The 27,654-nt window shown below is 51.4% G+C and overlaps 2 protein-coding genes across 3 annotated transcripts in view; both read left to right on the top strand.

Annotated features, from left to right (window-relative positions):
• Nucleotides 1-12,943, top strand: part of LOC118715905 (leukocyte immunoglobulin-like receptor subfamily A member 6) — a 41,485-nt gene extending 28,542 nt beyond the window's left edge. The window contains exons 5-12 of one of the 2 annotated variants that reach the window (XM_045579684.1): nucleotides 5,355-5,639; nucleotides 5,785-6,087; nucleotides 8,094-8,381; nucleotides 8,528-8,824; nucleotides 9,600-9,902; nucleotides 10,180-10,230; nucleotides 11,507-11,614; nucleotides 12,352-12,943. In XM_045579684.1, the coding sequence (XP_045435640.1) occupies nucleotides 5,355-5,639; nucleotides 5,785-6,087; nucleotides 8,094-8,381; nucleotides 8,528-8,824; nucleotides 9,600-9,902; nucleotides 10,180-10,230; nucleotides 11,507-11,614; nucleotides 12,352-12,635 (1,919 nt within the window). In that variant the 3' untranslated portion in view covers nucleotides 12,636-12,943. The remainder of the gene's footprint in view (nucleotides 1-5,354; nucleotides 5,640-5,784; nucleotides 6,088-8,093; nucleotides 8,382-8,527; nucleotides 8,825-9,599; nucleotides 9,903-10,179; nucleotides 10,231-11,506; nucleotides 11,615-12,351) is intronic. The other variant, XM_036432496.2, reaches the window with a different exon arrangement.
• A 6,913-nt stretch (nucleotides 12,944-19,856) lies between these two features.
• Nucleotides 19,857-22,097, top strand: LOC123652102 (leukocyte immunoglobulin-like receptor subfamily A member 6). The gene is given in 5 exon segments (XM_045579671.1): nucleotides 19,857-19,860; nucleotides 20,172-20,456; nucleotides 20,599-20,901; nucleotides 21,114-21,410; nucleotides 21,669-22,097. Coding segments are annotated over 5 exon segments (1,206 nt in total). The 3' UTR covers nucleotides 21,986-22,097.
• The last annotated feature ends 5,557 nt before the right edge of the window (nucleotides 22,098-27,654 follow it).

Below are 27,654 nucleotides of genomic sequence, written 5' to 3' on the forward strand. Positions count from 1 at the left end.
TGTGAACACAGAGGGAACAACCCACCGTTCAGAGTGGGGAAACCTGGGAGCCCATCTGAGGACCCCAGGAGGTGGTGATGGAGAATGTGGACTACTGTTGAGGAAACTGTCTGCTGAGAATGTCCAGGAAAATCGAGGTGGTCGGTGAGGCTTGGGTGCAGGAGAGCATGGGCCATGTCCCTATAGAGGACGCCTCCTCCATCCACCTAGGTTGTCTCCCTTCCTCCCTGACCTCGCTAACTCTCCTCCACTGCCCTTCTGTTCTCACCCTGTGACATGAGGGTCCGTCCCACATGGCTGGTTTGGATTCACATCTATAGTCCCCTCATGCTAGGTCACACCCATCCCAACAAAATGAGGGATCTTCACAACCCTGGGATTTTTTTTTTTTTAATCATAAAGAACAAAGGATGGCTACTTGGTCCATACTGGGAAAACATCATAACAATGCAGCTCCGTGAGAGAAACCGGACACAAAATGGAATCAGGTTTTGTGTGATTCCCTTTATGAAAAATGTCCAGGAGAAGGAAACCCGTAGATACAAAAATCTGATGGGTTTGTCTGGGGTTGAGCAGGAGGACAGATGGGTGATGGACTGTTTGGTATTTTTTGGGGGGGGTGGGGGTGGGGATTTAAAAAGCTCTTGAAACAAGATAGACATTGTCATAGGGACATTGTGTATTTACCGCATTCTAGTGAGTTTTCTATTTTAAAAGGTTTAATTGTATGTTATGTAGCTGTTGCTTCAATAAAAATACATGCAAGTGAAACAGGCATGGTTCTCTGTAGCTCCCTATACATTGGAGGTTGCCCCACTGGTGTCTGTGGAGTTTTATGGGAGCAGGACTCCCACCAGGTCAGTGGTGCCCTACATGCCTTAGTGCTTAGGGACCAACCTGCTAATGAAATGTCAACCTTCACTCCTGACTTGGGCTCAGTCTATTATCCAGGATGAGGCCCACCATCCTGCATCCTTTTGCACTCATCTGCCATTCAACCAAGCATGCACTACTGCTTCAGATTTACCTTGTAGGCTTGGGGGATACACATGCAGCTTTCACACGGCCCTCCCACCACACATCTCCCATAAAAATGCCTTCAGCAGGTCAGAAAATGACACCAGATTTCCGGCTTCCAATGCTCAGTAATTGAGTGTTAACCTATGAACCAGGAGGTCATGGTTGGATTTCAGGTCAGGGCACATGCCTGGGTTGTGGGCTCCATCCCCTGTGTGGGGCTTGCAGGAGGCACCTGATCAACGATTCTCTCTCATCATTGATGTTTTCATCTCTTATTTGCCCTTTCCCTTCCTCTCTGAAATCAATAAAATATATATTTATTTTAAAAAGAGAAAAAGAATGACATCATATTGGGGCTCTTTGTGTCTCAGGCACTGCCAAGCCTCATAACAATCCTCAGAAGTAAGGTTTCTCAATTTTGCCCAACACGCAAAGAGGAAGAGAAGAGACTGGTTAAAAATAGATGCTCAAAAAAAACCCCAACAAAAACAAAAAACAAACAAACCAGAAACAAAATACATGCTCAATAAATGAGTCCCCAGGTTTTAGACTACAGCCTGGGAATTGTGTCCCACACACTCTTCTACCTAAAGCACGGAGACAGAATAAACAGCATTATATAAGAAGGGACAGTCTGGGGGACAAGAGGTGGTGAGGAGGCAGAAAGGACTCCGAAGGTTTGAAGGAGAGCAGGAGCTCTGCTCACAAAACAAGGAAGTTAGAGGGAGGAAGTGATAGGGAGAAGCAAAAGCACACACCCAGGCCAGGAGGAGGGTGCTGGTGGCCTCTGTGGGTGATTGACAGTGTTGTGACATCCCCCAGGCCTCCTGTTCCTCTTGGGGCCAGCAACCTTGGCACAGCCAATGGCACACTCCTGTGTGTGAAAGTATGTTTGTGTGCATGTGTATGTATGTGTGTGTGTGTGTGTGTGTGTATGTGGGTGGGGTGTATGAATGTATTTGAATGTCTGAGAGTGGTGTGTGTGTGTGTGTGTGTGTGTGTGTGTGTGTGTGTGTGTGTGAAGGTGTATGTGTTTTTTTTACGGTATGAGTGTGTGTCTTGTGTGTGTTTGAGTTTTTATGGGCCTATGCATGTATCAGTTGGTGGGTATGTGTGAGTGTATAGTGTCTGAGTATATACGTGTGTGTTGCTGTTTTAGTGTGACTGTGTACATGTGTGTGAGTGTATATGTGTGTGAGTGACTGAGTGTGTATGCTTGTGAGCATATATGTCTGTGAGAGTTGTGTGACTAGTAATGAGAGTATGTGTGTATGCATGAATATATGTGTGTAAGAGTATGCAAACATGAGTGTGTGAGCCTATGTTAGCATATGAAAGTGAGTGTGTATGTGTGAGTGTATGTATGTATGTAAGAGTGCTTAAGTGTGTATGCTTATGTGTGTGTAAGTGTATAGGTATATGAGTGTAAGTGTATATGTGTGTATGTGTGTGTGAGTGTATATGAATGTACATGTATGTTTGAGAATGTGTGTGAGTGCATGTATATGTGTGTGTGTGTGTCCATGGGCACTGTACCCATCTGTCTGAGTGAAACAGAGGTGAGAGCTGAGGTGGGAGGGTCACATCTGATGATAATGAATTGTCTTGAGTTCAGAAGGAAGAATCTGGACTCACTCTGAAGACAGTGAAGTCCATGGGAGGGATTTAGGCATAAACAGCATCTGAAAGGGAGGGCCAAGGGCAGATGTGGATAGTGAACTGAAGAGGGGAGTGAGGGTGTGGGGCTCAGAGCCCAAGAAGGTGGTGGATGTGATGGCTTCCTTGGGGGTGTGAAGGTGACCTCCCTCCCTGCGTTGGTGACTGGGGACAACTAGGAGCCCTCAGGACAGTGAGCCCAGGTGTGGGGAGGGAGGAGCCTGGGGCTCTGCAAGATGCATCTGGTCCCATAGGAAGCTCAGTGCCTCTTCCTGGCCCTGGGACGCAGGTCCTATGTTTTCCACAGATTCCACGTGACTCTGTGTCTCTGTGAGCATGGAATCTCTCATTGCTGTCCTTTTAGAGCAACTGTGAGGCTAGGTGTCACTTCCCTCTTTAAAATGTGGAGACTCTTCAGGATTCAGACAAGAATGATGTTCTTGAGAGTCTTGCTCAAAGGCAGTAACACAGACAGGCACATTCAGTATCAGGTGTGGCGCTACCAGCTGAGTGGTTGAAAGACACTTGAGCAGGCTACTTCCTCCCTTGACTTCTCAGCAATACCAATGCCTTCCCCACAAAGATGGTGAGAATTCTTCCTGACTGAGAGACAGAGGAAATGAAACCAGCCATTCAATGCAGATGGAGACAGTGGCGGTTTGAAAGATTGACAAGTGGAGATGCCTCATCCAAAGGAGCAGAAGGAAGACTCCAGGTCAGACCCCGCATGTGGAGTCACCTGGATCGTGACAGACCGCTGTCATGCAGTGGGGAGGTCACGGTCTTTCCATCACATGGTGCTGGGCCAGTCGGAGAGTCTGTGGGACACAGAAGCTTTACCAGCCTCACAGCATTTGCAATCCGCAATGTCAAATGGTCGACAGATCAAAAGGTGAAAAACAAACCAGTTACCTTTTCTTTTGGAAAAAGGGAAGGGGGGAACTATCTTACTAGCTTATGGGTGACTTTTTTTTTCTTGATGTGGACAAAGAACACAAACTTAGGGGGGACAAGGACACAGTGGAATCCACTAACATGAAGAACTTCTTTTCCTGTAGACACAGCGAGACAGTGAGGACGATATTTGCTGTGCTGAATTGAGACCTTGGACTGGCATCCAGGTCATTAGGACACATGTACAAGTTGTTATATAGCAGCAGAGAGCAATGGAAAAGTAAGCAAAAAACGTTAACAAGCAAGGTATACTGACATGCTTATGTGCAGTGACATTATGTAAAGGTGAGAGCTGGCCTTGACTGGTGTTCTAAGTGGTTAGAGCACATGTGTCAAACACAAGGCCCGCGGGCCAAATCCGTCCCGCCAGGCCTTGCAATGTGGCCCGCACCGCGCTGTCATCACTGCACTCCGCTGCGTTTCCATCACAATGACAGTTTATGACTGTTCAGTAAACCATTCGGCCCGCGATTTAGGCTGGATTTTAGATTTTGGCCCCTTCTCTGATTGAGTTCGCCACCCCTAGGTTAGAGCATCAGCCTGACCACCTAAGGGTCACAGGTTTACTTCTGGGTCAAGGGCATGAGCCTTGGATGCAGGTTTGATCCCCGTGTCTCATGTGGGATGCAACCTATTGATGTGTCTCTCTCACATCAATCTTTCTCTCTCTCTCCTTTCCTCTCTCCCTTCCATCCTCTCTAAAAATCATTGGAAATAATATCCTCAGGTGAGGAGTAACCAAAAAATTTTTTAATAAAATGTGCTGAGCTTTATAAGTCATTGAAGAAATAAATATGCATCAAACCATAAGGTAGTACCAATACTTACACTGAATAATGAACATTAAAAAGGCAGGAAACACGATGGTTTGACAGGGATGAGAACCTACCAGGACCCTTGAACCAGGGAGACTGGAGGAAATGCTGAGACCACTGGGAAACTGCTCAGCCGAGTCTTTCATAAATGAGCTTCCTCAAGAGCTGTGGCCGGGTGTCCCATTGGGCTGTTCAGAGCCAGACTCTCATGGGCTGAGTCAGGACCAGAACCTGGGTCCTGCCCTCTCTGAGCAGGAGTCAGACACGCAGACACAAGAGACCTGAGGATCAGGTGAGACCTCAGGCACTGCAGCCCAGCCTCCTGAATCCTGGGCTCCCTGTGAGCCCACATTCTGGGGAGATGCAGAGCCAGGCTCAGGGCGGGGCCCTCCCCTGGCTGTGGGGTGTGGTAACCCCAAAGGGTTGCAACATCCTGTAAGTCATCACATCCTGTGAGACTCTCTTCTGCAGGCGCAGGCTTCCTCCATTTGCAGAGCGGAGCCTGCAGAGCAGATGCCATGGCATCCATCTTCTCTGCTCTTCTCTGCCTCGGTCAGTTGTGGACATTAGGAGGAGGGGGCAAGTGGGGGGTGGCACCCCTTGTTCATGGAGACCCTCAGGCTCAGGCAGCTGGAGTGGATAGGCCCTGATGGGAAAGGAATCAGCTGAGACATCTGGGTGCAGATCTCTCACAGGGACTCTCTTCCAGGGCTGAGTCTGGACCAGAGGACCCGTGTACAGGCAGGTGAGTCCTCCCCAGACTCCATGTCCCCCTTCTTCCTTCATCCCTGGGGCTCAGGAGGGAGCACAGAGGTACTGGGATGAGGTGATAAAATGAGAGGGTCTTGGGCTGAGGTTAGGGATGAGGGTGTGAAGGTCTTTGTAAAGCAGCTTCTGGTTTCCTTTTAGGGACCCTCTCCAAACCCACCCTCTGGGCTGAGCCAGACTCTATGATGCCCAGCGGGAGCTCTGTGACCCTCTGGTGTGGGGGGACAGTGGAGGCCAAGGAGTTCTGCTTTGAAAAAGAGAAAAGCCCAGCACCATGGAAAAGAGAGAAGCCACTGGAACCTGGGAACAAGGCCAAGTTCTCCATCACACGCATGACATCGGACTATGCAGGGATATATCGCTGTTACTATTGCAGCCCTAATAACACGTCAGAGCGCAGTGACCCCCTGGAGCTGGTGGTGACAGGTGAGAGGACACTCAGGGGTCCCAGCCTCAGGCTCTGCCCTCAGGAAGGGGGTCTGCTCTCAGGATGTCTCCCTCTCACAGCCCAGCCCTGGGTGACATGAGGGAGGTGTGAGCCCATTTAACACGCTGCCTCCTCCTCTCTTAGGATCCTACAGCAGACCCAGCCTCTCAGCCCTGCCCAGGCCTGTCATGACCTCAGAAGAGAACGTGACCCTCCAGTGTGGCTCAGGGGAGGGATTTGGCAGGTTCATTCTGACTAAGGAAGGAGATCACAGGTTCTTCTGGGCCCTGGACTCACAGCCACAGCCCAGTGGGCAGTCCCAGGCCCTGTTCCCTGTGGGTCCCATGACCCCCAGTCATAGGGGGACGTTCAGATGCTATGGCTGCTACAGGAACAGCCCCCAGGTGTGCTCACACCCCAGTGACCCCCTGGAGCTCCTGGTCTCAGGTAAGTTCCATTTTTATCCAATTCATTGATTCAGGAACCAAACTGGGGTGTTATTAGGGTGATTACTTTGAATGGAGCCCCATGTGAGGGGGTGAGGTCAGCGGATGACAAGAGCTCCTGGGCCAGACACACACACACACACACACACACACACACACACACACACACACAGAAAGAGAGAGTAAGACCTGGGTGCCAGGCCAGCAGAAGGGTTGTGTGGGAGGAGCAGCCCCTGTAATTCACATCTGGCCTCCCCAGGTGAGTCTGGGAAGCCCTCCCTCCTGAGCCAGCAGGGCCCCATCTTGACCTCTAGACAGAGCCTGACCTTCCAGTGTTACTCTGATATAGGCTATGATAGATTCGCTCTGCACAAGGAGGGAGGATGGGACCTCCCCCAGAGCCTTGTCCTGCAGCCCCAGGCTGGGCTCTCTCAGGCCCACTTCCCCCTGACACTCTGGGAGGCTGACAGGGGGGCGGGTACAGATGCTAGAGTAGGAACAAACTTTTCTTTGAGTGTTTGACACAGTGGCCCCCCACCCCCTGGACATCCTGGTGGCAGGTGAGGAGGCAGTGGATTCAGTCAGGGACCAGACTCCACATAGGCCCTGCTGGTGGTGTTAGGTGGTAAGGCCAGAATGAGAGTGCAGGGCCCCAGGGAGGAAGAGAGACATAGAGAGGCAGGGGGTGGGAGGGGAGAGGGGAGACTCAGAGAAACAGAGACAGACAGAGAGGAGGGTCCTCAGAGAGAGGCCTGATGACTCTCAGGTCAGATAAAGGTAGGCAGCTCACCCAGCATTGCTCAGAGGTTGAGCTTCAACCTATGAAACAGGATGTCACAGTTCAACTCCAGGTGAGTCTGGATGCCCAGGTTGCTGGCTCAATACCCACATAGGGGGGATGCAAGAGACAGCGGATCATATCTTCTTTCTTCTTTCTCATCATTGATGTTTCTATCATTCTGTCCCTCTCCTTTCCATATATATGTCACAGCCGACATCTGAGTGACACTGGAGGTTCAGGCTCTGTCTATAGACCACAGTGGGGCCCTGCTGGCTCAGGAGGGAGGGCTTCCAAGACTCATACGGGGAGACCAGATTTTTGAGATGAAATTTCTGCACTAGAGGTGGAGCAAAGGAGGAAGGAGGGTCCCCAAACCTGGCCTATTCCCAGTAACAGTGTGGGAGCCTCACAACCCATGGTGGCAAAGAGATAGGCCCTGCCCACCCATCGAGGCTCCTTGATAGATTCTTTTAAAGAGGTAGAATAGTGTGTGTGTGTGTGGGGGGAGGGAGGGTGGGGAGAGGGGTGGTGAGGTGGGCGGGATGGGAGAAGAGACAGGGATATGAGCCCCAATCCCCGGGCCCATTGCTGGTGTCAGGACCTGAGCCTCATGTCTCTGGCCAGCACCGGGGCAAGAACATAACCAGCTGATTGGTTCTTGCATGATGGCATCCTGACCAATTTGCACATTATCCAATTATTATATCGATTTTAACATATAAGGTGGGCAGGCAGCCCTCACCCTCCTCCCTCTTTCTAGGACACCTGACTGACAGACCCTCCCTCTCAGTGCAGCCAGGTCCCAGGGTGGCCTCAGGGGAGAACGTGACCCTGCTGTGTCAGTCACGGAGCCAGAGGGACACATTTCTCTGTCCAAGGAGGGGCAGCTGACCCCCGCCCCCCCTGCGTCTGAGATCAGAGCACCTGAGCTCAGCAGTTCCAGGCAGAGTTCTCCATGAGTCATGTGACCTCCGCCCACGGGGGCACCTACAGGTGCTACAGCTCAGACAGCTCCTCCCCCTTCCTGCTGTCACTCCCCAGTGAGCCCCTGGAGCTCCTGGTCTCAGGTGAGGGCCCCTGACCCTGTCTGCTGAGCTGTCAGCTCAGAGCCCTGTGCCCAAAAGAGGTGAGGCTAGGATGGAAGAAATACAATAAGAGTGTCTTGGGTTGAGCTATAGGATGCGGGTGGGGAAGGCCTTTGTAATATAGCCTCTTGTTTTCTCCAGGGCCCCTTCCCAAGCCCACCCTCTGGGCTGAGCCAGGCCCTGTGATCCCCTGGTGGAGCCCCGTGACCCTCTGGTGTCAGGGGACCCCAGGGGCTGAGGAGTACCGTCTGGATAAAGAGGGAAGCCAAGCTCCTTTTGACAGACAGTTTCCACTGGAGTCCGGAGACAAGGCCAAGTTCTCCATCACATATATGACAGAGAATAACGTAGGGATATATCACTGTTACTATCTCAGCCTCACTGTCTGGTCGGAGCGCAGTGACCCCCTGGAGCTGGTGGTGACCACAGGTGAGAGGACACTCAGGGGTCCCAGCCTCAGGCTCTGCCCTCAGGAAGGGGGTCTGCTCTCAGGGTGTCTCCCCCTCAAAGCCCAGTCCTGGGAGACATGAGGGAGGTATGAGTCCCATTTAACACCCTGCCTCCTCCTCTCCTAGGATCCTACAGCAAACCCAGCCTCTCAGCCCTGCCCAGCCCTGTCGTGCCCTCAGGAAGGAACGTGACCCTCCAGTGTGGCTCAGGGCAGGGATACCACAGGTTCCTTTTGAATAAGGAAGGAGATCACAGACTCTCCTGGGTCCTGAGCTCACATCGACAGCCCAGTGTGCAGTTCCAGGCCCTGTTCTCTGTGGGCCCCATGACCCCCCTCCACAGGCAGACGTTCAGATGCTATGACTGCTACAGACCCCATGTGTGCTCACAACCCAGTGATGCCCTGGAGCTCCTGGTCTCAGGTAAGTCCAGTTATTGCTCCACCCATGGACTGAGCTATCAGCCAGGTTGTTGTTATCGTTGCTATGAGGGGAGCCCATGTGAGAAGGTGGAGTGAAGTGATTACATGGTCTTCTGGGCCAGAGACACTGAGAGACAGTGAGACCTCGGAGCCAGGCCAGGAGAAGGGGTTTATGGGTGGAGATTCCCCTGTACTTCATGTCTGGTCTCTGCAGGTATGTCTAGGAAGCCCTCCCTCCTGAGCCAGCAGGGCCCCATCGTGGCCTCTGGACAGAACCTGACCCTCCAGTGTCGCTCTGATGTCGGCTATGTCAGATTCGCTCTGCACAAGGAGGAGGGACGGGACCTCCTGCAGAGCCCTGTCCTGCAGCCCCAGGCTGGGTTCTCTCAGGCCCACTTCTCCCTGAGCACTGTGAGAAGCTCCCACGGGGGCCGGTACAGATGCTACGGTGGATACAACCTCTCCTCTGAGTGGTCGGCCCCAAGCGACCCCCTGGACATCCTGGTGGCAGGTGAGGAGACAGTGGGCTCAGTCACGGACCCAGACTCTGTATGGGCCCTGCTGGGATCTCATGTGGTAAGGCCATAATGAGAGTGCAGGCCCCAGGGAGGGAGAGAGACAGAGAGAGGTAGTGGTGGGGGGAAGGGGGAAGATGCCTATAGACAATAGAGGCAAAGAGGAGGGTGACTTTCAGGTCAGATCCAATGTGGGCAGGACTCCCTCACTCTCTCTCTCTCTCTCTCTCTCTCTCTCTCTCTCTCTCTCTCTCTCACTAGGACACCTGTCTGACAGACCCTCCCTCTCGGTGCAGCCAGGCCCCAGGGTAGCCTCAGGAGAGAACGTGACCCTGCTGTGTCAGTCACGGAGCCAGAGGGACTCGTTCCTTCTGTCCAAGGAGAGGACAGCCGATCTCCCCCTGCATCTGAGATCAGAGCAAAGAGCTTGGTTGTACCAGGCAGAGTTCTCCATGAGCCCTGTGACCTCAGCCCATGGGGGCACCTACATGTGCTACAGCTCACACACCTCCTCCCCCTTCCTGCTGTCACACCCTAGTGAGCCCCTGGAGCTCCTGGTCTCAGGTGAGGGCCCCTGACCCTGTCCGCTGAGCTGTCTGCTTAGGGTCCTGTCCGCAGAATTATGGGCTGAAACGCGGGTGAGGGGCTCTAGGTATGGTTGCCCTGACGAGATCTTCTCCTTGGAGACCCTCCCACCCAGTCCACTCCCTTCCTCCTCACCTGGATACATAAGCAGTGAGAGGGTCTCAGAGGCCCCAGCACAGATGATAGAGGATGTCAGTGTGAAAAGGAGTCCAGCGTCACCCCAAGCCTCTCACCCTCTTCCTGTGCTCACTTCCAGGACCCTCTGGAGGCCTCAGTCCCCCACCCACAGGGCCCCCTTCCACAGCTGGTGAGTCCCGTGGAGCTCTGCCCAGAGGGAGCACAGCCCACCCAGCAAGTCCTGAGAGTCTGTCAGGGGATCGAGTGATCCAGATCCTCAAGGATGGGCTTGTGTCCTGGTGGGGGTGGGGGTGCACGGCTGAAAGTCCCAGGGTCTGAGGCAGGTGATGGGTGGTCATGGAAATGGGAGACATGGGGGCACAGGCTGGGGAGGAGCTGGGCTCATGTGGAGAGATGACAGCCCCCACCCGTTATTCCCCATCCTCATCCCAAGAGGCTCTGAGGATCAGTTTCTCTCATCCACGGTGTGTGAGATGGTCTGTGGGGAGACGGTGGGTGCCTCCATGGGGACAGGGGCTGAGCCATGAGCGGGTTCAGGCTCCTCTGAAGTCTCCTGCTTGGACTCATCCTTCCCCTGCCTGGGCCTCAGTGTCTCCAGGTGTAAAAGGAGAGAACCCTTGTCCAGAGCTCACATTTCCTGTGGTTCTGGCTCTGACCCTGACCTCCTGGGGGAGGGCCTCACAGGAAGCACCCAGGACATGATGTTATGGGGCCTGTCCCCTCTGCCTCAGTGACAGTGACACTGTACAGGGAGAGACGGGCAGGACAAGGGTCCAAGCACCTAGTCATTCCCCTCAGCTCAGGCTCAGCTCAGAGGAGGGAACAGGGTGGATCACCTCCTGGCTCTGCTGTTCCTGTTGTGGGGCTGGGCGGTCCCTTCTCTCCTCTTAGTGCCGTGTTCCTTTCTGCTCACCCCTGGTCCCATCCTGCTCACAGGCTGCTGGGGGATGAGGTGACATAAGGGCCTCTCAGAGCTCAGGAAGGCAGAGCCCCACTTCCTAGGTGGGCATCAGGCCCTGCAGGATGGAGAGGGGTCCTAGAGAGACTCAGAGTCCACCTCCCCACACCCTGCCCCTCCTGTCCATGCTGTGCTGGGGGGAGGGTAATGAGGAAGGACCCTCAGCTCCAGATGAGACATTTACAGGCCCCTGCAGATGAGGAGGCCGGAGCATGAAGCTGGTGTCCCACTGGGGACAGCGTGAGGGCAGCACAGGGAACCCACAGTCCTCATCCCAGGAGGCTTATTCAAGTCCCACCCCTGCCAAGTCCAGGCTGGGTGACCTGGGGCACGTGATTAACCTCTCTTAGCTTCAGTGAAGTGGGTGGTGGGGTTATCAATGCCTGGTGCATGGCTGCTGTGAGGTGAGAGAAGGTAAGTGACAGACCCCAGCAGGTACTCATCAAAGGGCATAATTGACTCATTCATGACATCACTAATGTCCTAGATCCCAAATGGTACTGGATAGGGATCTTGGTGGCCTTGGTTCTGCTGCTCTTCCTCCTCCTCTTCCTTTTCCTCCGACATCGGCGTCAGAACAAAGGCAGGACCTCAGGTGAGTAGAGAAGGGGGTGACCTGGGTCACACAGTGGGGAGCACAGAGCACCTGCCACAAGAAAACTAAATAGATGGAGAAGGTCAGCTGAGAAAAAGATTTCTCCAGAATCTCAAATAAAAAAACCTAGGAAGTATACCCTTATCATTAGCACAAATGCACAGATGTAAAGTCCTCTTTCACCCTTTTCAATATCATGAATATGAAACATTCTCACAAATGTTTTTCTGAATCTATTGATAAGACCATGTGATTTTTATCATTCATTGTGTTGATGTGGTATATCACGTGTATTGATTTGCGAATATTGAACCATTCTTGCATCTACAGAAAAAGTCCTTCTTGGTCATGGTGGATGATCTTTTAAATTTATTGCTGGATCTGGCAACATGAGGATAAGTGACAGGAAGACTTCAACAATGGAATTTAGGGGAAAAGAACCCATTGCATTGAATCTTTAGATCCATACACAACTAGATGAGAAAGATGTGGCGTGCATGCACTATGGTATATGCATCAGGCATAAAGAAGATGAAATGCTGCCATTTGGGACCACATGGATGGACCTAGATGGTATTATGTTGAGTGAAGTGATTCAGGAGACGCTGTTCCATCTCACTGTCTCTCTCCAGCAGAACATGCTGGTTGAAGGCCCCCAGGGAGTCTGTATGCCCAGGTGAACTGCTCAACATCAAGACTCAGGCAGTTAATGACCACCTCTTCTTCTTCTCTATCAGGGGCAGTACTAGACACAAAGGACAGACAAGGAGAAGAGGACAGACAGATGGACAGTCAGGTGGGTCCCATCCTCCCCAGGCCACGAGTCTTCTCAAACCCCAACCACGTTTCATCCCTCTCTCTCCCCCTGCTCCAGGCTGCTGCACCTGACACCCTCCAGGATGTGACCTACACGGAGCTGAACCTCTTGGCCCTTAGAGGGCAGACAAGTGCACCTCCATCCTCCCCATCAGAGGAGCCCCCAGAAGAGCCCAGTGTATACGCTGCTCTAGCCATCCACTAGCTCAGAGGGTGTCAGACCCCCACACTCTAGGGAGGGGGTCTGCAGGGACCCCAGAAGGCAGGAAAGTCTCCCCCCTGGACATTCAGCTAGTGCCTCACCTACCGTGGATACCTGAGGTGCTCCTGGGACTCCTGAAGAGTCACCTCATTCTATAGTCAAAGATAAGCCAATATCTCTACATTTGGAAATCAAAGCAACATATTTCTCAATAATCAATGTGTGAACAAAAGCAAGTGAATGTTTTAACTGAAATTGGAATGTAAATCTGACACACCAAACATGTGAAATAATAAAATTAAGAATCTTAATAAATCAATGGCCTAGTCTATTATGTCAAAAAGTTAGGTGGGAAAAAGAACTATTGCATTGAATCCTTAGATCCATAGACAACTAGATTATAAAGATGTGGTGTTTGTGCACAATTTAATATAAACCAGCCGTAAAGAGAATGAAGTCCTGCCATTTGGATGGATGGACCTAGAGGGTATTATGTTGAGTGAAAGGATTCAGACAAGGAAAGATGTCACTTATCTCTGGGATTTTTCACATCCTCAAAGAGAACCAAAGCAGACCCATAGAAATCAACAACAAACTGATGGTGCCAGAAGGGAGGGGAGGAAGGACCGGTGAGAAGGAGAAGGGCAGATAGTCAATAATAAATATCATATCTATGCTGTACAACTAAAACTAATAGGATATTGTATGCCAACTATGGTTTAATAAAAACGGTTAATTACAAAATGATTAAACAATAGGAATTTTTTTTCTAAATGAAGGTGTAAGGAGGAAATTGTAGGGAGCGGCTCTAGAGTTAAACCTTGGATTGACCTGTGTCAGAGACACAAACAAGGCCTAGCTAAGAAGGCAGAGCCCACTTATCATAATTAAGCCTGACCTTATGGCTGTTCGCTAGATCCTTCCTGGGTAGCTAATGGGCTGCGGGAGGTGCAGCAAGTGCTGCCAAAACAAGTGAAACTCACAAGAACATTGTAATTATGTTGATCACTGCTTTGTTTTTCTCTGATTATATAATAAAGGCTGGATCCTTGCTGGCTGGATCCTTCTCTGTGGCCTCATCCAGGCAAAGGAGGTCCCCTGAGCTCCAGCTATATTCTCTTTCTTTTTTTTTTCTTTTTCTTTTTTTTTAATTCCTCACTGACCCTCCTCAGCTCACCGAACCCTTGGCTGTGCTGGCATGCTATAGGAAAGGAAAACATCAACAAAAGGAAAAGACAGCCCACTGAATGGAGAACTATTTGCCGATACATCTGATAAGGGCTTATTGTTCAACATTTGTAAGGAACTTATAAATCTCAACACAAACACCCCCCCCCCAAACTATTAAAAAAAAATGGGCAGAGCACCTAAATAGACACCTCTCCAAGAAGGACATATCGATGGACAGTAGACATATGAATAGATGCTCAACATCACTAATCATCAAATGGAAAACACACACCTTTCCAAATGGCTTATCATCAATAAATCCACAAATATCGATGCCCTTCTATGATCACAGCGGCATTCTTTACAAAAGCCAACATCTGGAAACAGCCGAAGGGCCCACCAGCAGAGGAAAGCTGTGGCACATTCACACAGTGGAATAATATGCAGCTGTGAAATAGTTCTTACCTTTGGTGACAGCATGGATGGTCCCGGAGAGCATTATGTCAAGTGAAATAAGCCAGTCAGAGAAAGACAAGTACCTTATGATTTCACACATATTTGGAATCTAATAAACAAAATAAAACATAGTGGAAAGAGACTCATGAATACAGAGAACAGACTGTTAGCTGTCAGAGGAGAGGGGGTTGTGGGCTGGGGGAGAAGGGTGAATGGATTAAGCAAATAAGTAAAAGAAAGTCTCATGGACACAGACAATACTGTGGTGACTGCCAGAGGGAAGGGTGGGGTGGGGGAGGTAAAAACGGGCTAAGGGGTGCAGAAATAGACTAGACTGAGGGTGATAAGCACACAGTACCATGTACCGTTGATGTGGTATAGAATCATACCTGAATCCTGTATAATTTTGTGAACCGATGTCACCCCAGTAAATAAAAAAAATTCAATAAAAACCAAATACTTGTAGGTTGTTCAGAGATGTGGTTCCAGTCACACTCTCAGCGTCTGCTATTTTTTAGGATGAGAAGCAGGTGTCGCCTTCCTGTGAGGCTAGCGCCTTGTGAACAGTGCGCCTGTGGTGTGAGGACCCTGCCCCCCACATCCTGTGACCTTCTGTGCTGGGCTCAGCCCATGCCTCCCCTTCCTCAGAAGCACCCTGGTCCCCACGTCCTCAGCCTCAGGAAGTGCAGGTCCACAGGAGCTGAATATGGACTTAGTGTTTGTGAATTTCTGCTCCTCGCCTGCCTCTAAGGTGACAACACAGGAAGTGTCTCTCTCCTGTGAATTTTGTGCCTTTTTTTTTTTAAACATATTTTATTGATTTTTTACAGAGAGGAAGAGAGAGAGATAGAGAGTTAGAAACGTCGATGAGGGAGAAACATCGACCAGCTGCCTCTTGCACACCCCCTACTGGGGATATGCCCGCAACCAATGTACATGCCCTTGACCGGAATTGAACCTGGGACCTTTCAGTCCGCAGACCGACGCTCTACCACTGAGCCAAACCGGCTTCGGCAATTTTGTGCCTTTTTGACTGACATTGAAGTCTTTTATCCATTTGGGTATATTCTTGTGTATGGTGTAAATGGGTGGTCCTTCTCCTCCTCTTCCTCCTTCTCCTCCTCCTCCTCCTCCTCCTCCTCCTCCTCCTCCTCTTCCTCCTCCTCCTTTTTTTTCTTTTTCTTCATCTTTGCATGAGCCTGTCCAATTTTCCCAGCACCATTTTTCAGAGCCTGCCCTCACTCTGCTGTACATTCACAAAGTCACTAATCATCAGGGAAATGCAGGTGCTGGATGTGGAGAAAAGGGAACCCTCGTGCACCGCTGCTGGGAATGCAGCCGGGTGCAGCCACTGTGGAAAGCCGTATGGCGGTTCCTCAAAAAATAAAAACACCGAACTGCCATTTGACCCAGTGATTCCACTTCTGGGGATAGAATCAAAGAAACATGAAATGCTCATTCAAAAGAATATACCTGATACGCATCCCCTAGGTTCACTGTAAGATCACTTACAACAGCCAAGAGGTGGAAGCAGCCCACGTGACCATTGGTAGATGAGTGCATAAAAAAGCTGTGGTAAGTTTACACAATGGAGTACTACTGGGCTGTGAAAAAGGATGGAAGGCCTACCTTTTGCCGCAGCATGGATGGACCTGGGGGTCTGTATGCGAAGTGAAGTGAGCCAGTCAGATTAGGACAGGTTCCATATAAAATCACTGAAATGTGGAATCTAAACAACATCATCATGAAATGTATTTAATTTTTATTGTTGACACTGTTACAGATGTCCCCATTTTTTCCGTATGTGTTGAGCTATGCATATAAGCAGGTAAGTTCTTTGATTAATCTTTTTCTGCTCCCTCCCTTCCCACAGATCTGTCCATTTCTTCCATGCATCATGCCTCTCGACCTATTTTTTTAAATCAAGTTGTTTTGTTCATTAGATTCCACACATAAGTGAGATTGTACAATGTTTGTCTTTTTCTGACTGGCTTATGTCACTAGGGGCATAACCCTCCATGTCCCTCCATACCAGGGGTCCTCAAACTTTTTAAAGTGGGGGCCAGATCACGGTCCCTCAGAGAGCTGGAGGGCCGGACTATATGAACTACTAATTCCTACTGTAACACCTCGGCTGCGCTCACTGCCCAAAAAACCTGGCGGGCCGGATCAGACTCCTCTGCGGGCCGCATGTGGCCCGCGGGCCGTAGTTTGAAGACCCCTGCTCCATACTGTCTCAAAAGCTAAGAGATCCTTCGTTTTTTCACAGCTGTGTAGTATTCCCTGGTATAAATGTACCACAGCTGTTTTACCCACTCATCCACCGATGAGTACATGGGCTGTTTCTAGCAAACACCCTGTTATGAACACAGGGGAGCATACATTCTGTCGGATTGGTGTTTCGGGTTCTGAGGATACAGAGAACAGACTGTCAGCTGTCAGAGGAGAGGGGGTTGTGAGCTGGGGGAGAAGGGTGAATGGATTAAGCAAATAAATAACAGTCTCATGGACACAGACAATACTGTGGTGACTGCCAGAGGGTAAGGTGGGTTGGGGGAGGTAAAAACGGGCTAAGGGGTATGGAAATAGACTAGACTGACGGTGATATGCACACAGTACCATGTACCGATGATGTGGTATGGAATCATATACCTGAATCCTGTATAATTTTGTGAACCGATGTCACCACAGAAAAAAAAGATTCAATAAAAAACAAATACATGTAGGCTATTCAGAGATGTGGTTCCAGTCAGACCCTCAGCGCCTGCTATTTTTAGGATGAGAAGCAGGTTTTTGCCTTCCTGTGAGGCTAGTGCCTTGTGAATAGTGCGCTTGTGGTGTGAGGACCCTGCCTCCCACATCCTGTGACCTTCTCTGCTGGGCTCAGCCCCTGCCTCCCTTCCTCAGAAGCACCCTGGTCCTCAAGTCCTCAGCCTGAGGAAGTGAATATGGTCGACAGGATCTGAATATGGACTTAGTGTTTGTGAATTTCTGCTCCTCGCCTGCCTCTAAGGTGACAACACAAGAAGTGTCTCTCTCCTGGGAATTTTGTGCCTTTGTGACTGACATTGAAGTCTTTTATCAATTTTGGGTGTACTCTTGTGTATGGTGTAAGTGGGTGGTCCTTTCCCTCCTCCTCTTCCCCCCCCCCTCCTCCTCCTCCTTTTCCTCTTCCTCCTCCTTTGCAAGTGCCTGTCCAATTTTCCCAGCACCATTTTTTCAGAGCCTGCCCTCACTCTGCTGTATATTCACAAAGTCACTAATCATCAGGGAATGCAGATGCTGGATGTAGAGAAGAGGGAGCTCTCGTGCACCACTGCTGGGAATGCAGCCGGGTGCAGCCACTGTGGAAAGCCGTAGGGCGGTTCCTCAAAAAAGAAAAATGTGGAACTGCCACTTGACTCAGTGATTTCAATTCTGGGGATAGAATCAAAGAAATCTGAAATGCTCATTCAAAAGGATATACCTGACACGCATCCCCTACATTCATTGAAGCATCACTTACAGTAGCCAAGAGGTGGAAGCAGCCCACGTGCCCATTGGTAGATGAGTGAACAAAAAAGCCGTGGTATATTTACACAATGCAGTACTACTCAGCTGTTAAATAGGCGGAAGTACTATCTTTTGCTGCAGCATGGATGGACCTGGGGGTTTGTATAAGTGAATAGAGCCAGTCAGATTAGGACAGGTTCCATATAAAATCACTTAAATGTGGAATCTAAACAACATCATTAAATATATTTAATTTTTATTGTTGCTGCTGTTACAGATGTCCCCCATTTCTTCTGTTTGCCCACCTCCACCTCCCCTTGATTTCCCCTCCCTTGGCCCTCACCTCACTGTTGTCTGTGTCTATACGCTGTGCATAGTGAATCGATTCCCATTCTTTATCAAGTCCTCCCACCCACCTCCCCTCTGTCATGTGTCACTTTGTAAATCCATTTCTCCTCCTGTCTTGCTGTGTCTTCCATAATGTTGCCACGAGCATTCTCATTTTCTTTTTATACTGATTTGTGCACTGGTTGGAGTCCCTCAGCCTGGCCTGCACACTCTCTCAGCTCAGACCGAGGGATTGGACCAAAACCAGCAGTCTCACATCCCCCAAGGGATGGAGTAATGCCTGAAGTGGCAGGTGGCTGAGGAGGCGCCCAAGCCCAGGCCAGGCACCATGCCACTCCCGCTCATCCGGACTGCCCACTGCACCCGCCACCGCTCGGTAGTGCTACCACGGAGGCGGGTGTCCCTCGTATTTCCACAGCGGTGCTCACCAGCAGTGAGCCCAGTGTCTGGCTCACGTAGGTCAGCTGAATGGTGCACACTGACAACCAAGGGTCAGTTTCTGCATTTAGTGTCTACCCCTTGGTGATCAGTGTTCGTCACAGTGACCAGTCAACCGGTTTTTTGGTCACTGTGGCTTATAGATACATAGATTAGATAGATATGTAGATAGATAGATAGACAGATAGATGATAGATAGTTAGATAGATAGATAGATAGATAGATTCTCCTTCAAGTTAATACTGTAACTTTTGTGTTCTTACTGACATGATAACAAATGACCTTCGTCTCTACCTATATGCACTCCCTCCACCCAGCACACATCCCACTGAAGGCCTTTTACACGCTAATATCTATGTCTTTGAGCTAAGCATATAAGCAGATAAGTTCTTTGATTAATCTTTTTCTGCCCCCTCCCTTCTCTGAGATCTGTCCATTTCTTCCATGCAGCATGCCTCTGGACTTATTTTTTTGATCAAGTTACTTTGTCCATTAGATTCCACATATAAGTGGGATCATGGGATATTTGCCTTTCTCTAATGAGTTTATTTCAGTTAGCGTAATAATATCCAGGTCCCTCCATAATGTTTTAAATTGTAAGATTTTCTTCTTTCTTTTTTTTTTTTTTTTTTTTAACAACTGAATTGTATTCCCTGGTGTAAATGTACCACAGCTGTTTTGTCCTCTCATCATTTGATGGGCACTTGGGCTGTTTCCAGGTGGTATCTATTGCAAATACCACTGCTATGAACACGGGGGAGCATACTTTCTTTCAGATTGGTGTTTCGGATTCTGAGGATATATTCCCACAGTGGGATCTGCTGGGTCCATTGGGCAGTTCCATTTTGAGCTTCATGTGAACAACTGAGGAATAAATGACTAACACCTCTGCTATAAAAACATCCAGTGGGTGTTGAGACTGTTTTCTGATGGACACAGCACCAACCTGACCCTGCATAGTCCACTCAAAGTTGTCATCACAGAATCCAAAAGCCACAGCAAATGTGTAGAGTCACCAGGAACCAAGGAAAAGATCCCTGAAGTGCAGGGAGGGATCGGGCACCTGACCCCCGAGAGCCTTCTCTCCTCCTGAGCCCTTAGTTTAGGGAAACTCAGACCCAGGCCCAGGGCGGGAGAGTCCACAGGCAGTGGGTGCACAGCTCAGGGACACGGAAGGGCTGCAGCAGCTTCTGATCCACCACATCCTGTGCCTCTGTCTTTCCGGCCCTGAGTCTCCTCCATTTTCGGAACAGGAGCCCTCAGAGCAGACGCCATGATGTCCCTCCTCTGCGCTCTTCTCTGCTTCGGTCAGTTGTGGACATGGGTAGGGGCAGCAGGACGGGCAGCGGCACCTTCTTGTTCATGGGGAACCTCAGGCTCAGGCAGCTTGAGTGGACGGGGCCTGAAGGGAGGAGAATCAGCTGAGACGTCCGGGTGCAAATCTCTCACAGGGACTCTCTTCCAGGGCTCAGTCTGGAACAGAGGACCCATGTGCAGGCAGGTGAGTCCTCCCCAGGCTCTATGTCCCTCCTCTTCCTTCTCGGCTGGGGCTCAGGAGGAAGCACAGAGGTCCTGGGCTGAGCTGGGGATGAGGGTGGGAAAGGTCTTTGTAATGCAGCCTCTAGTTTCCTTCAGGGACCCTCCCCTAATCCACCCTCTGGGCTGAGCCAGGCCCTGTGATCCCTGATGGGAGCCCTGTGACCATCTGGTGTGGGGGGACCCTGGAGGCCCAGAAGTTGGATCTATACAAGGAAGGAGAATGTGTGCTTTGGAACACACGGACTCAAAGGAAGTCCACAAACAAGGGCAAGGTCTCCATCACACACATGACAGAGTAGGATGCAGGGAAATACACCTGTTACTATTATAGCCCCACTGGCTGGTCAGAGCGCAGTGACCCCCTGAAGCTGGTGGTGACAGGTGAGAGGACACTCAGGAGTCCCAGCCACAGTCTCTCTTCAGGAAGGGGTTCTGCTCTCAGGGAGTCTCCCTCTACAGCCCAGCCCTGGGGGACATGAGGTAGGTGTGAGACCATTTAACCCACTGACTCTTCCTTTCCTAGGATCATACAGCAAACCCAGCCTTTCAGCCCTGCCAAGCCCTGTCGTGCCCTCAGGAAGGAAGGTGACCCTCCACTGTAGCTCAGGGCATGGATTTGACAGGTTCATTCTGACTAAGGAAGGAAATCTTAGTCTCTCCTGGGCCCTGGACTCAGAGCCACACCCCAATGGGCCGGCCCAGGCCCTGTTCCCTGTAGGCCTGGTGAACCCAATTCACAGGTGGATGTTCAGATGCTATGGCTGTTACAGGGACAGACCCCAGGAGTGCTCACCCCTCAGTGACGCCCTGGAGCTCATAGTCCCAGGTGAGTAGGTCCCATTCTACTCCCATCCATGGATTGAGGCACCAGACACATTGGAATCTTCTCTGGGAAGGGAACCCCATGTGAGAGGGTGAGGGGAGCACAGGGGCTCCTGGGCCAGAGACACAGAGAGAGACGGTGAGACCTGGGGGCCAGGACAACAGAAGGGGTTTATGGGAGGAGCAGCCCCTGTCATTCATGTCTGGTCTCCCCAGGTGAGTCTGGGAAGCCCTCTCTTCTGAGCCAGCAGGGCCCCATCGTGGCCTCTGACCAGAACCTGACCCTCCAGTGTCGCTCTGATGTCGGCTATGACAGATTCGCTCTGCACAAAGAGGGGGGACGGGACCTCCCCCAGAGCCTTGTCCTGCAGCCCCAGGCTGGGCTCTCTCAGGCCCACTTCCTCCTGAGCAATGTGAGCAACTCCCACGGGGGCCGGTACCGATGCTACGGTGGATACAACCTCTCCTCTGAGTGGTCAGCCCCCAGCGACCCCCTGGACATCCTGGTGGCAGGTGCGGAACCAGTGGGTTCAGTCGGGACCCAGACTCTACACAGGTCCTGCTGGGGGTCACTGGTGGGGAGGCCAGAGTGAAGGCGCTATGCCCAGGGAGGGGGAGAGAAGAGAGATACAGGGTGTGGGAGGTTAGAGCGGGAGACTCAGAGGAACACAGACAGACAGTGAAGAGGATCCTCAGAGAGAGGCCTGGGTACCCTTGGGGCAGAACAAGGTGGACAGGCAGCCCTCACCCTCTCTCCCTCTCTCTGTCTAGAATGGCTGTCTGACAGACCCTCCCTCTCGGTGCAGCCAGGCTCCAGGGTGGTCTCAGGAGAGAAGGTGACCCTGCTATGTCAGTCACGGAGACCGATGGCCATGTTCCTTCTGTCCATGGAGGGGGCAGCAGATCCCCCCCTGCGTCGGAGATCAGAGCACCGAGCTCAGCAGTACCAGGCAGAGTTCTCCATGAGTCATGTGACCTCAGCACACAGGGGCACCTACAGGTGCTATAGCTCACACAGCACCTCCCCCTTCCTGCTGTCACACCCCAGCGATCCCCTGGAGCTCCTGATCTCAGGTGAGGGCCCCTGACCCTGTCTGCTGAGCTGTCCGCTCAGGGTTCCATCCCCACGAGAATGATGGGCTGAAAGGAGAGTGAGGGGCTCTAGGGATGGTCACCCAGAGGAGATCTGTCCTTTAGAGGCACCCTACCACTGTCCACAGCGCTCTCCTCACCTGGATCCAGAAGGGGTCAAGTGGGCAGTGGTAGGGTCTCAGGGGCCACAACACAGATGTAGGAGGAGTCTGAGTGCATTTCCCACTCCAGGGTCAGCACCAGCTCCTCACCCTGTTCCTGTCCTTCCCATGATCCTGTGGCACCCCAGTCCCCCACCCACAGGGCCCATGGCCACAGCTCGTGTGTCACTGAGTGCTGGGCTCTGAGGGAGCATGGACCACCCAGGAAGTCCTGAGAGTCTGTGAGGGCATTGAATCTCTCCTAGATACTCAAGGACGGCTTGTGTGGGGGATGGGGAGCTGAGAATTATGCTGTGATACCAGGAACCACCAGGCTCCTGAGGCGGATAGGCTGCCAGGTGACAGAGGTGGGGGGGGGCAGGGCTAAGGGGGACATTGTGGCCCTTCTTTGGGAGGGGCAACTGAGCTCAGCTGGTAAGAATCCAGCTCCTAGTCTCACCCCACATCCTTATCCACAGGAGGCTCTAAGGATGGGCTGCTCCCCACTATGGAGTCAGGCACCCAGAGCGGTAAGTGAAGGAGGTGGTGGGAGCCTCCATTGGGACAGGGGCTCAGCCACACAGGGGTTCAGGCCCCTATGATGGCTCTCACTTGGACTCACCCTTTCCCTGCCTGGGCCTGTGTCTCCAACTTTAAAGGAGAGAACCCTTGTCCAGAACTTAGACAACCTGTCCTTTCTCGTCCTGACCTCCTGAAATAGGACCTCACAGGGAAGCCCCCAGGACGTGATGTTATGGGCCTGTCCCTTCTGTCTCAGTGACAGTGACACTGTACAGGGAGGAACGGGCAGGACAAAGGTCCAGGCACCCAGTCTTCTTCCCTCAGCTCAGGTTCAGCTCAGAGGAAGGAACAGGGTGGATAAGCCCTGGATCAGGCCCTGGCTCTGCTGCTCCTGCTGTGGGGCTGGGTCGGAACTTCCCTCCTCTGAGTGCCGGGTTCCTGTTTGCTCATCCCTGGTCCCATCCTGCTCACAGGATGCTGGGTGATGAGGTGACATAAGAGACGCATAGAGCTCAGAATGGCAGAGCCCTCAGCCCAGCCAGACCTTCCCAAGGGGCATCAGGGCCTTTGTGGGTAGGGATGGTTCCAGGAGAGACTCAGAGTCCACCTCTCACCCGGACCCCCCTGTCCCTGCTGTGCTGGGGGTGGGTAATGAGGAAGAACCCTCAGCTCCAGATGAGATGTGGACAGGCCCCTGAAGAGGAGGAGACTAGAGCATGAAGCTGGTTCCTCCTGGGGGTTAGAGTGAGGACAGCAGAGGGAGCCCACAGTCCGGGTTCCAGTCCCAGCCCTGCCCTGTCCAGGCTGTGTGACATGGGGCACATGGTTAACCTCTCTGAGCCTCAGTGAGGTGGGTGGTGGGGTCAGCAATCCCTGATGCATGACTGTCTGAGGGGAGAGGAGATGAGTGACAAACCCCAGCTCATTCAATGGCAAAACTGGCTCATTCATGACGTCACTCGTGTCCAAGGTCCCAAATGGAACATGAACATCCTGATTGGGCTCTCGGTGGCCCTCCTTGTCCTCCTGCTCTTCCTGTTTCTCTTCTACCTCCGACACCGGCATCAAAGCAAAGCCAGGACCTCAGGTGAGTAGGGAACAGGGTAACCTGGGTCACACAACGGGGTGCTCAGAGCACTTGCCACAGGAAACCAAATGGATGGAGAAGGTCAGCTGAGAAAAGACTTCTCCAGAATCTGAAATCAGGAAATCCAAAAACAAAGCAGTGTCAGCACAGATGTTCAGTCTCATGAAATATACACACAAGTGTGTTAAGGTTTCCTTCTTTCCAGTGGAATCCCTGGGGGAGGGGCTCCTAACCTCCCTGGGCTGAGACAGACCCTATGGACCAGCCCAGAGAGATGCTCATGTCCAACCTCCTGAAGGGACCACACACCCAGAGGCCAAGGACAGAGGCCTGCAGATCATGTAATTCCTGTCCCAAAGACCCAAGAACTCCACCATCCATGGCCCATCTCTGCCCCTAACATTTCTGTCTCCTCCCCCAGCTGTAGCCCAGATTTGGATGCTCTTTGAGAGGAAGAAACATCTCCCCTGGAGGAGGGGAGACAAGAATTGAGGATAAATTTGTGGAGGAGACAGCCTGGAAGGGTGGGGTTCAGGGTGAGACCACACTGCCTGACCTGATGTCTCACCTCACCCTGGGTTAATGGCCCATCTGGGAGCAGGCAGGGCCTGCAGCCCTGAGAACTTGGGCACCTTTCAGGAGACATACCCCCCTGTTCATCCCCAGCAGATGCTGCCATGATGTTCCTGCATCCTGGGGAGAGTGTGGAGCCAATCCCACGGGTGAGATCCCTGCACCTGTCAAGCCACCAAGGACCTTCTGTTGCCCAGTTTAATCCATTGGACCCTTCCCTGTCCCAGCTCACCTGCTTCTCAGCAGTGTCCACACCGACCTCTCCTTCTGGGCCCCCAGGTCATCCTGCTGTGACTCAGTTCTCCTGTTTTTTGTGTGACTTCATGGCCCCTCCTACAGGGCCCCCTTTGCTGGCCCCTGGTCCTTTTTCTGACCTTGTGCAGCCCCAGGTCTCAGGAGGAGGCAGGAGTGAGTGACTCACCACAGGTCCCCAGGACCCCTTCATTCATTCACCCAGCAGATGTGAGGGGCTCACTGTACCGGCTCCATTTAGGGGCCACGGTGCCGCCCTGAGCCACACTGTGTCCACACGCCTCGAGCTCACCTGTGGGCTAGGGAGACAATATGCAAACAAGCAGACAGTGTCCCAGAGAGCAAAGTGCTATGAAGGAACATAAAGCAAGAGGAGGGGATAGAGTGCATGGTTAGGAGACAGGGAAAGAGCAGGTGCAGATGTCCTGAGGCAGGGCCTGCTTCTTCAGGAGGAGGGGCCATGAGGTTGGAGCCCAGTGAGCAAGAGAGAGAGAACGTTAGGATGAGAGTCAGAACCAGAAGCCCCAGGTGTTAGGAAGGCCCTACAGGTTCCACCAGGAGAGGGACCTGGTCTATTTAAAGTGTAAACCATCTATCTGGCAACATGAGGATGACTGACAGGAGAATTTCTACTGTGGAACTAAGGCGACACTATTCTGTCTCATTGTCCCCAGCAGAACAGGCAGGATGAAGACACCGAGTACGATATACAGTCAGGTGAACCACTCAAGATCAAGAACTGGACAGGTAATGGCCACACCTCCTTCATCCCTATCAGGGTGATTATTGGATAAGAAGGGCAGACAAACAGAAGCAGACAGACAGATGGACAGTCAGGTGAATCCCATCCTTTCCATAGCCCAAGACTACCCCAAATCTAACCACATTCCATCCTACTCACTCTCCACTGTTCCAGGCTGTCACCTACTCCCAGCTGAACCACTTGACCCTCAGTCAGAAGACAAGTGCACCCCCATCCTCCCCATCAGAGGAGCCCAGTGTGTATGCTACTCTGTCGATCCACTAGTCCCAGAGGGACCCAGACCCCGCACTCCAAGGAGGGGTTTGGCATTTCCCAGAAGAGGTGGAAGCCTGATGTGGACCTCCACAGCTTCTGGAAACCTCTGGGAGTCACCTGATTTTGTGGTCTAGATAAGCAATATCACCTGACCAGTGTTGCTCAGTGGTTGAGAGTCGACCTATGAACCATGAGGCGACAGTTCCTTTCTTGGTCAAGGATCATGCCCAGGTTGCTGTCTTTTCCTTGATAGAACGTTTGTGGGAGGCAGCCAATCAATGGTTCTCATCATTGATTCTTCCATGTTTCTGTCCTTCTCCTCTCCTTTCTGAAATCAATAAAAATCTATGCTAATAATAAATGGATATACAAATTGTCTGGAACTCCTTCACAGTAATGAACAGCAGCCTGTGTGGTGCAACAAGGCCAGCAGTGGTATTAGTGAGGGAAGACCAAATGACTAAATAGCAGGCTGCATGGGGAGACCAGGCTGGCAGGAGGGACTGTTGGGGGAGATCAGGCCAATGAGGGAGGGCGAGAAGTTGGGTATGACCATACTGGCAAGCAGGCAGTTGGGGGACCAGTTCGGCAGGGGGTACAGTGAGGGGTGACCAAGCTATCAGAGAGAGGAAGCAAGGGGGGCACCAGGCCAGCAGCGGGGTTGGTGGGAGGTGGACAGTTAGGGGCGAGCAGGCTGGCAGGGAGGTCAGTTGGATGCGTTCAGGCCTGAAGGGGGGAAGTTGGAGGTGACCAGGCTGGTAGGGGGGGAAGTTAGGGGTGATCAGGCAGGCATGCAGGTGAACAGTTAGGAGCCAGCAGTCCCAGATTATAAGAGGGATGTGCGACTATCAGTTTAGGCCTGATCCCTGGGGCCTGAACTGGCGGCAGTCGAATACCTCCCGAGGGGTCCCAGATTAGAGAGGGTGCTGGCTGGGCTGAGGGAACCCAACCCCTGCAAAAATTTTGTGCATTGGACCTCTACTCTATTAATAACAAGATAACAAATATCCCTACTTTTAAAAAATAAAGCAACAGACTTCTCAATAATAAATGTGTGAACCAAAACAGAAGTGAAAATTTCTTAAAATTAAGTGATAATGTAAATAGTACACATCAAATCTATTAAATGAGAAAATTAAAAACCATGAATGGTAGAAAAGAAAATGCCTTAAAAACCATTGGCTTGTTCTACTATATCAAGAATTCAGAGGGTGAAAAAGATTGGATTGAATCTCCAGTTCTTTAGGTGACGGGATGAAAAAGATACAGCATCTATACACAATGGCATACAAGTCAGCCATAGGGTGGGGGAAATGAGGGCTGGATAGGCAGACCTGTCAGATACCTGGTCTCAAGGCCAGGCTTAAAAGGCAACTCCACTGGAGAACATTCACCTGGGATTTCCAATTAAGGAGGTGACTTATAACAAGGAAGAACAGAAGGCACCTGAAGACGAAGCACTGGAGTTTTCATCAGCAACTACACACATGAGGCACTGGCTCAGGGAAGATGTGGACTTGAGATGCTTGAGGACAGGCGGGCGAAAGATCATGCAGGGAGTCCTGAAAGACCAGGAGTCAGGAGTCCTGTATTGGGTCATTCACAGGCTTCCAAACGGAAATGCCCATTTTCTGTGAGCAGAGCTACGGCCTCCCAACACCCAGAGGGCAGGTAAAGGGGGAAAAACCTGCCCTTCGTGATACAGCCTGTTACACCCTGCATTCTAGCTTTGTAGAGGAAACAATGGCAGAGGCTAAGCTTATGGGTCTGAACAGTCTCAAGGAGCTCTCAGTGACCAGAGTGGAGAAGGGGCCATCCATCCCACTCTTGAAGGAACCAGACCAATAAAAACCCCTGAGTGCCAGCTGACCCCATTGGTCTCCATACAAGGATCTCTGTCCAGCCAAGGACAGAGCAATATTTAGGCCACTCTTGGAAGATAGGACACACACCCATCTTATTTTCTGAAAGCAAAACAACGCCAACCCAAGGATGGTGTGGTATATAATCATACCTGAATCTTGTATAATTTTGTGAACCGATGTCACCCCAGTAAATAAAAAACTTGAATAA

The sequence above is a fragment of the Pipistrellus kuhlii genome, unplaced genomic scaffold, assembly GCF_014108245.1.
Source record: "Pipistrellus kuhlii isolate mPipKuh1 unplaced genomic scaffold, mPipKuh1.p scaffold_m20_p_111, whole genome shotgun sequence".
NCBI lineage: Eukaryota > Metazoa > Chordata > Mammalia > Chiroptera > Vespertilionidae > Pipistrellus > Pipistrellus kuhlii.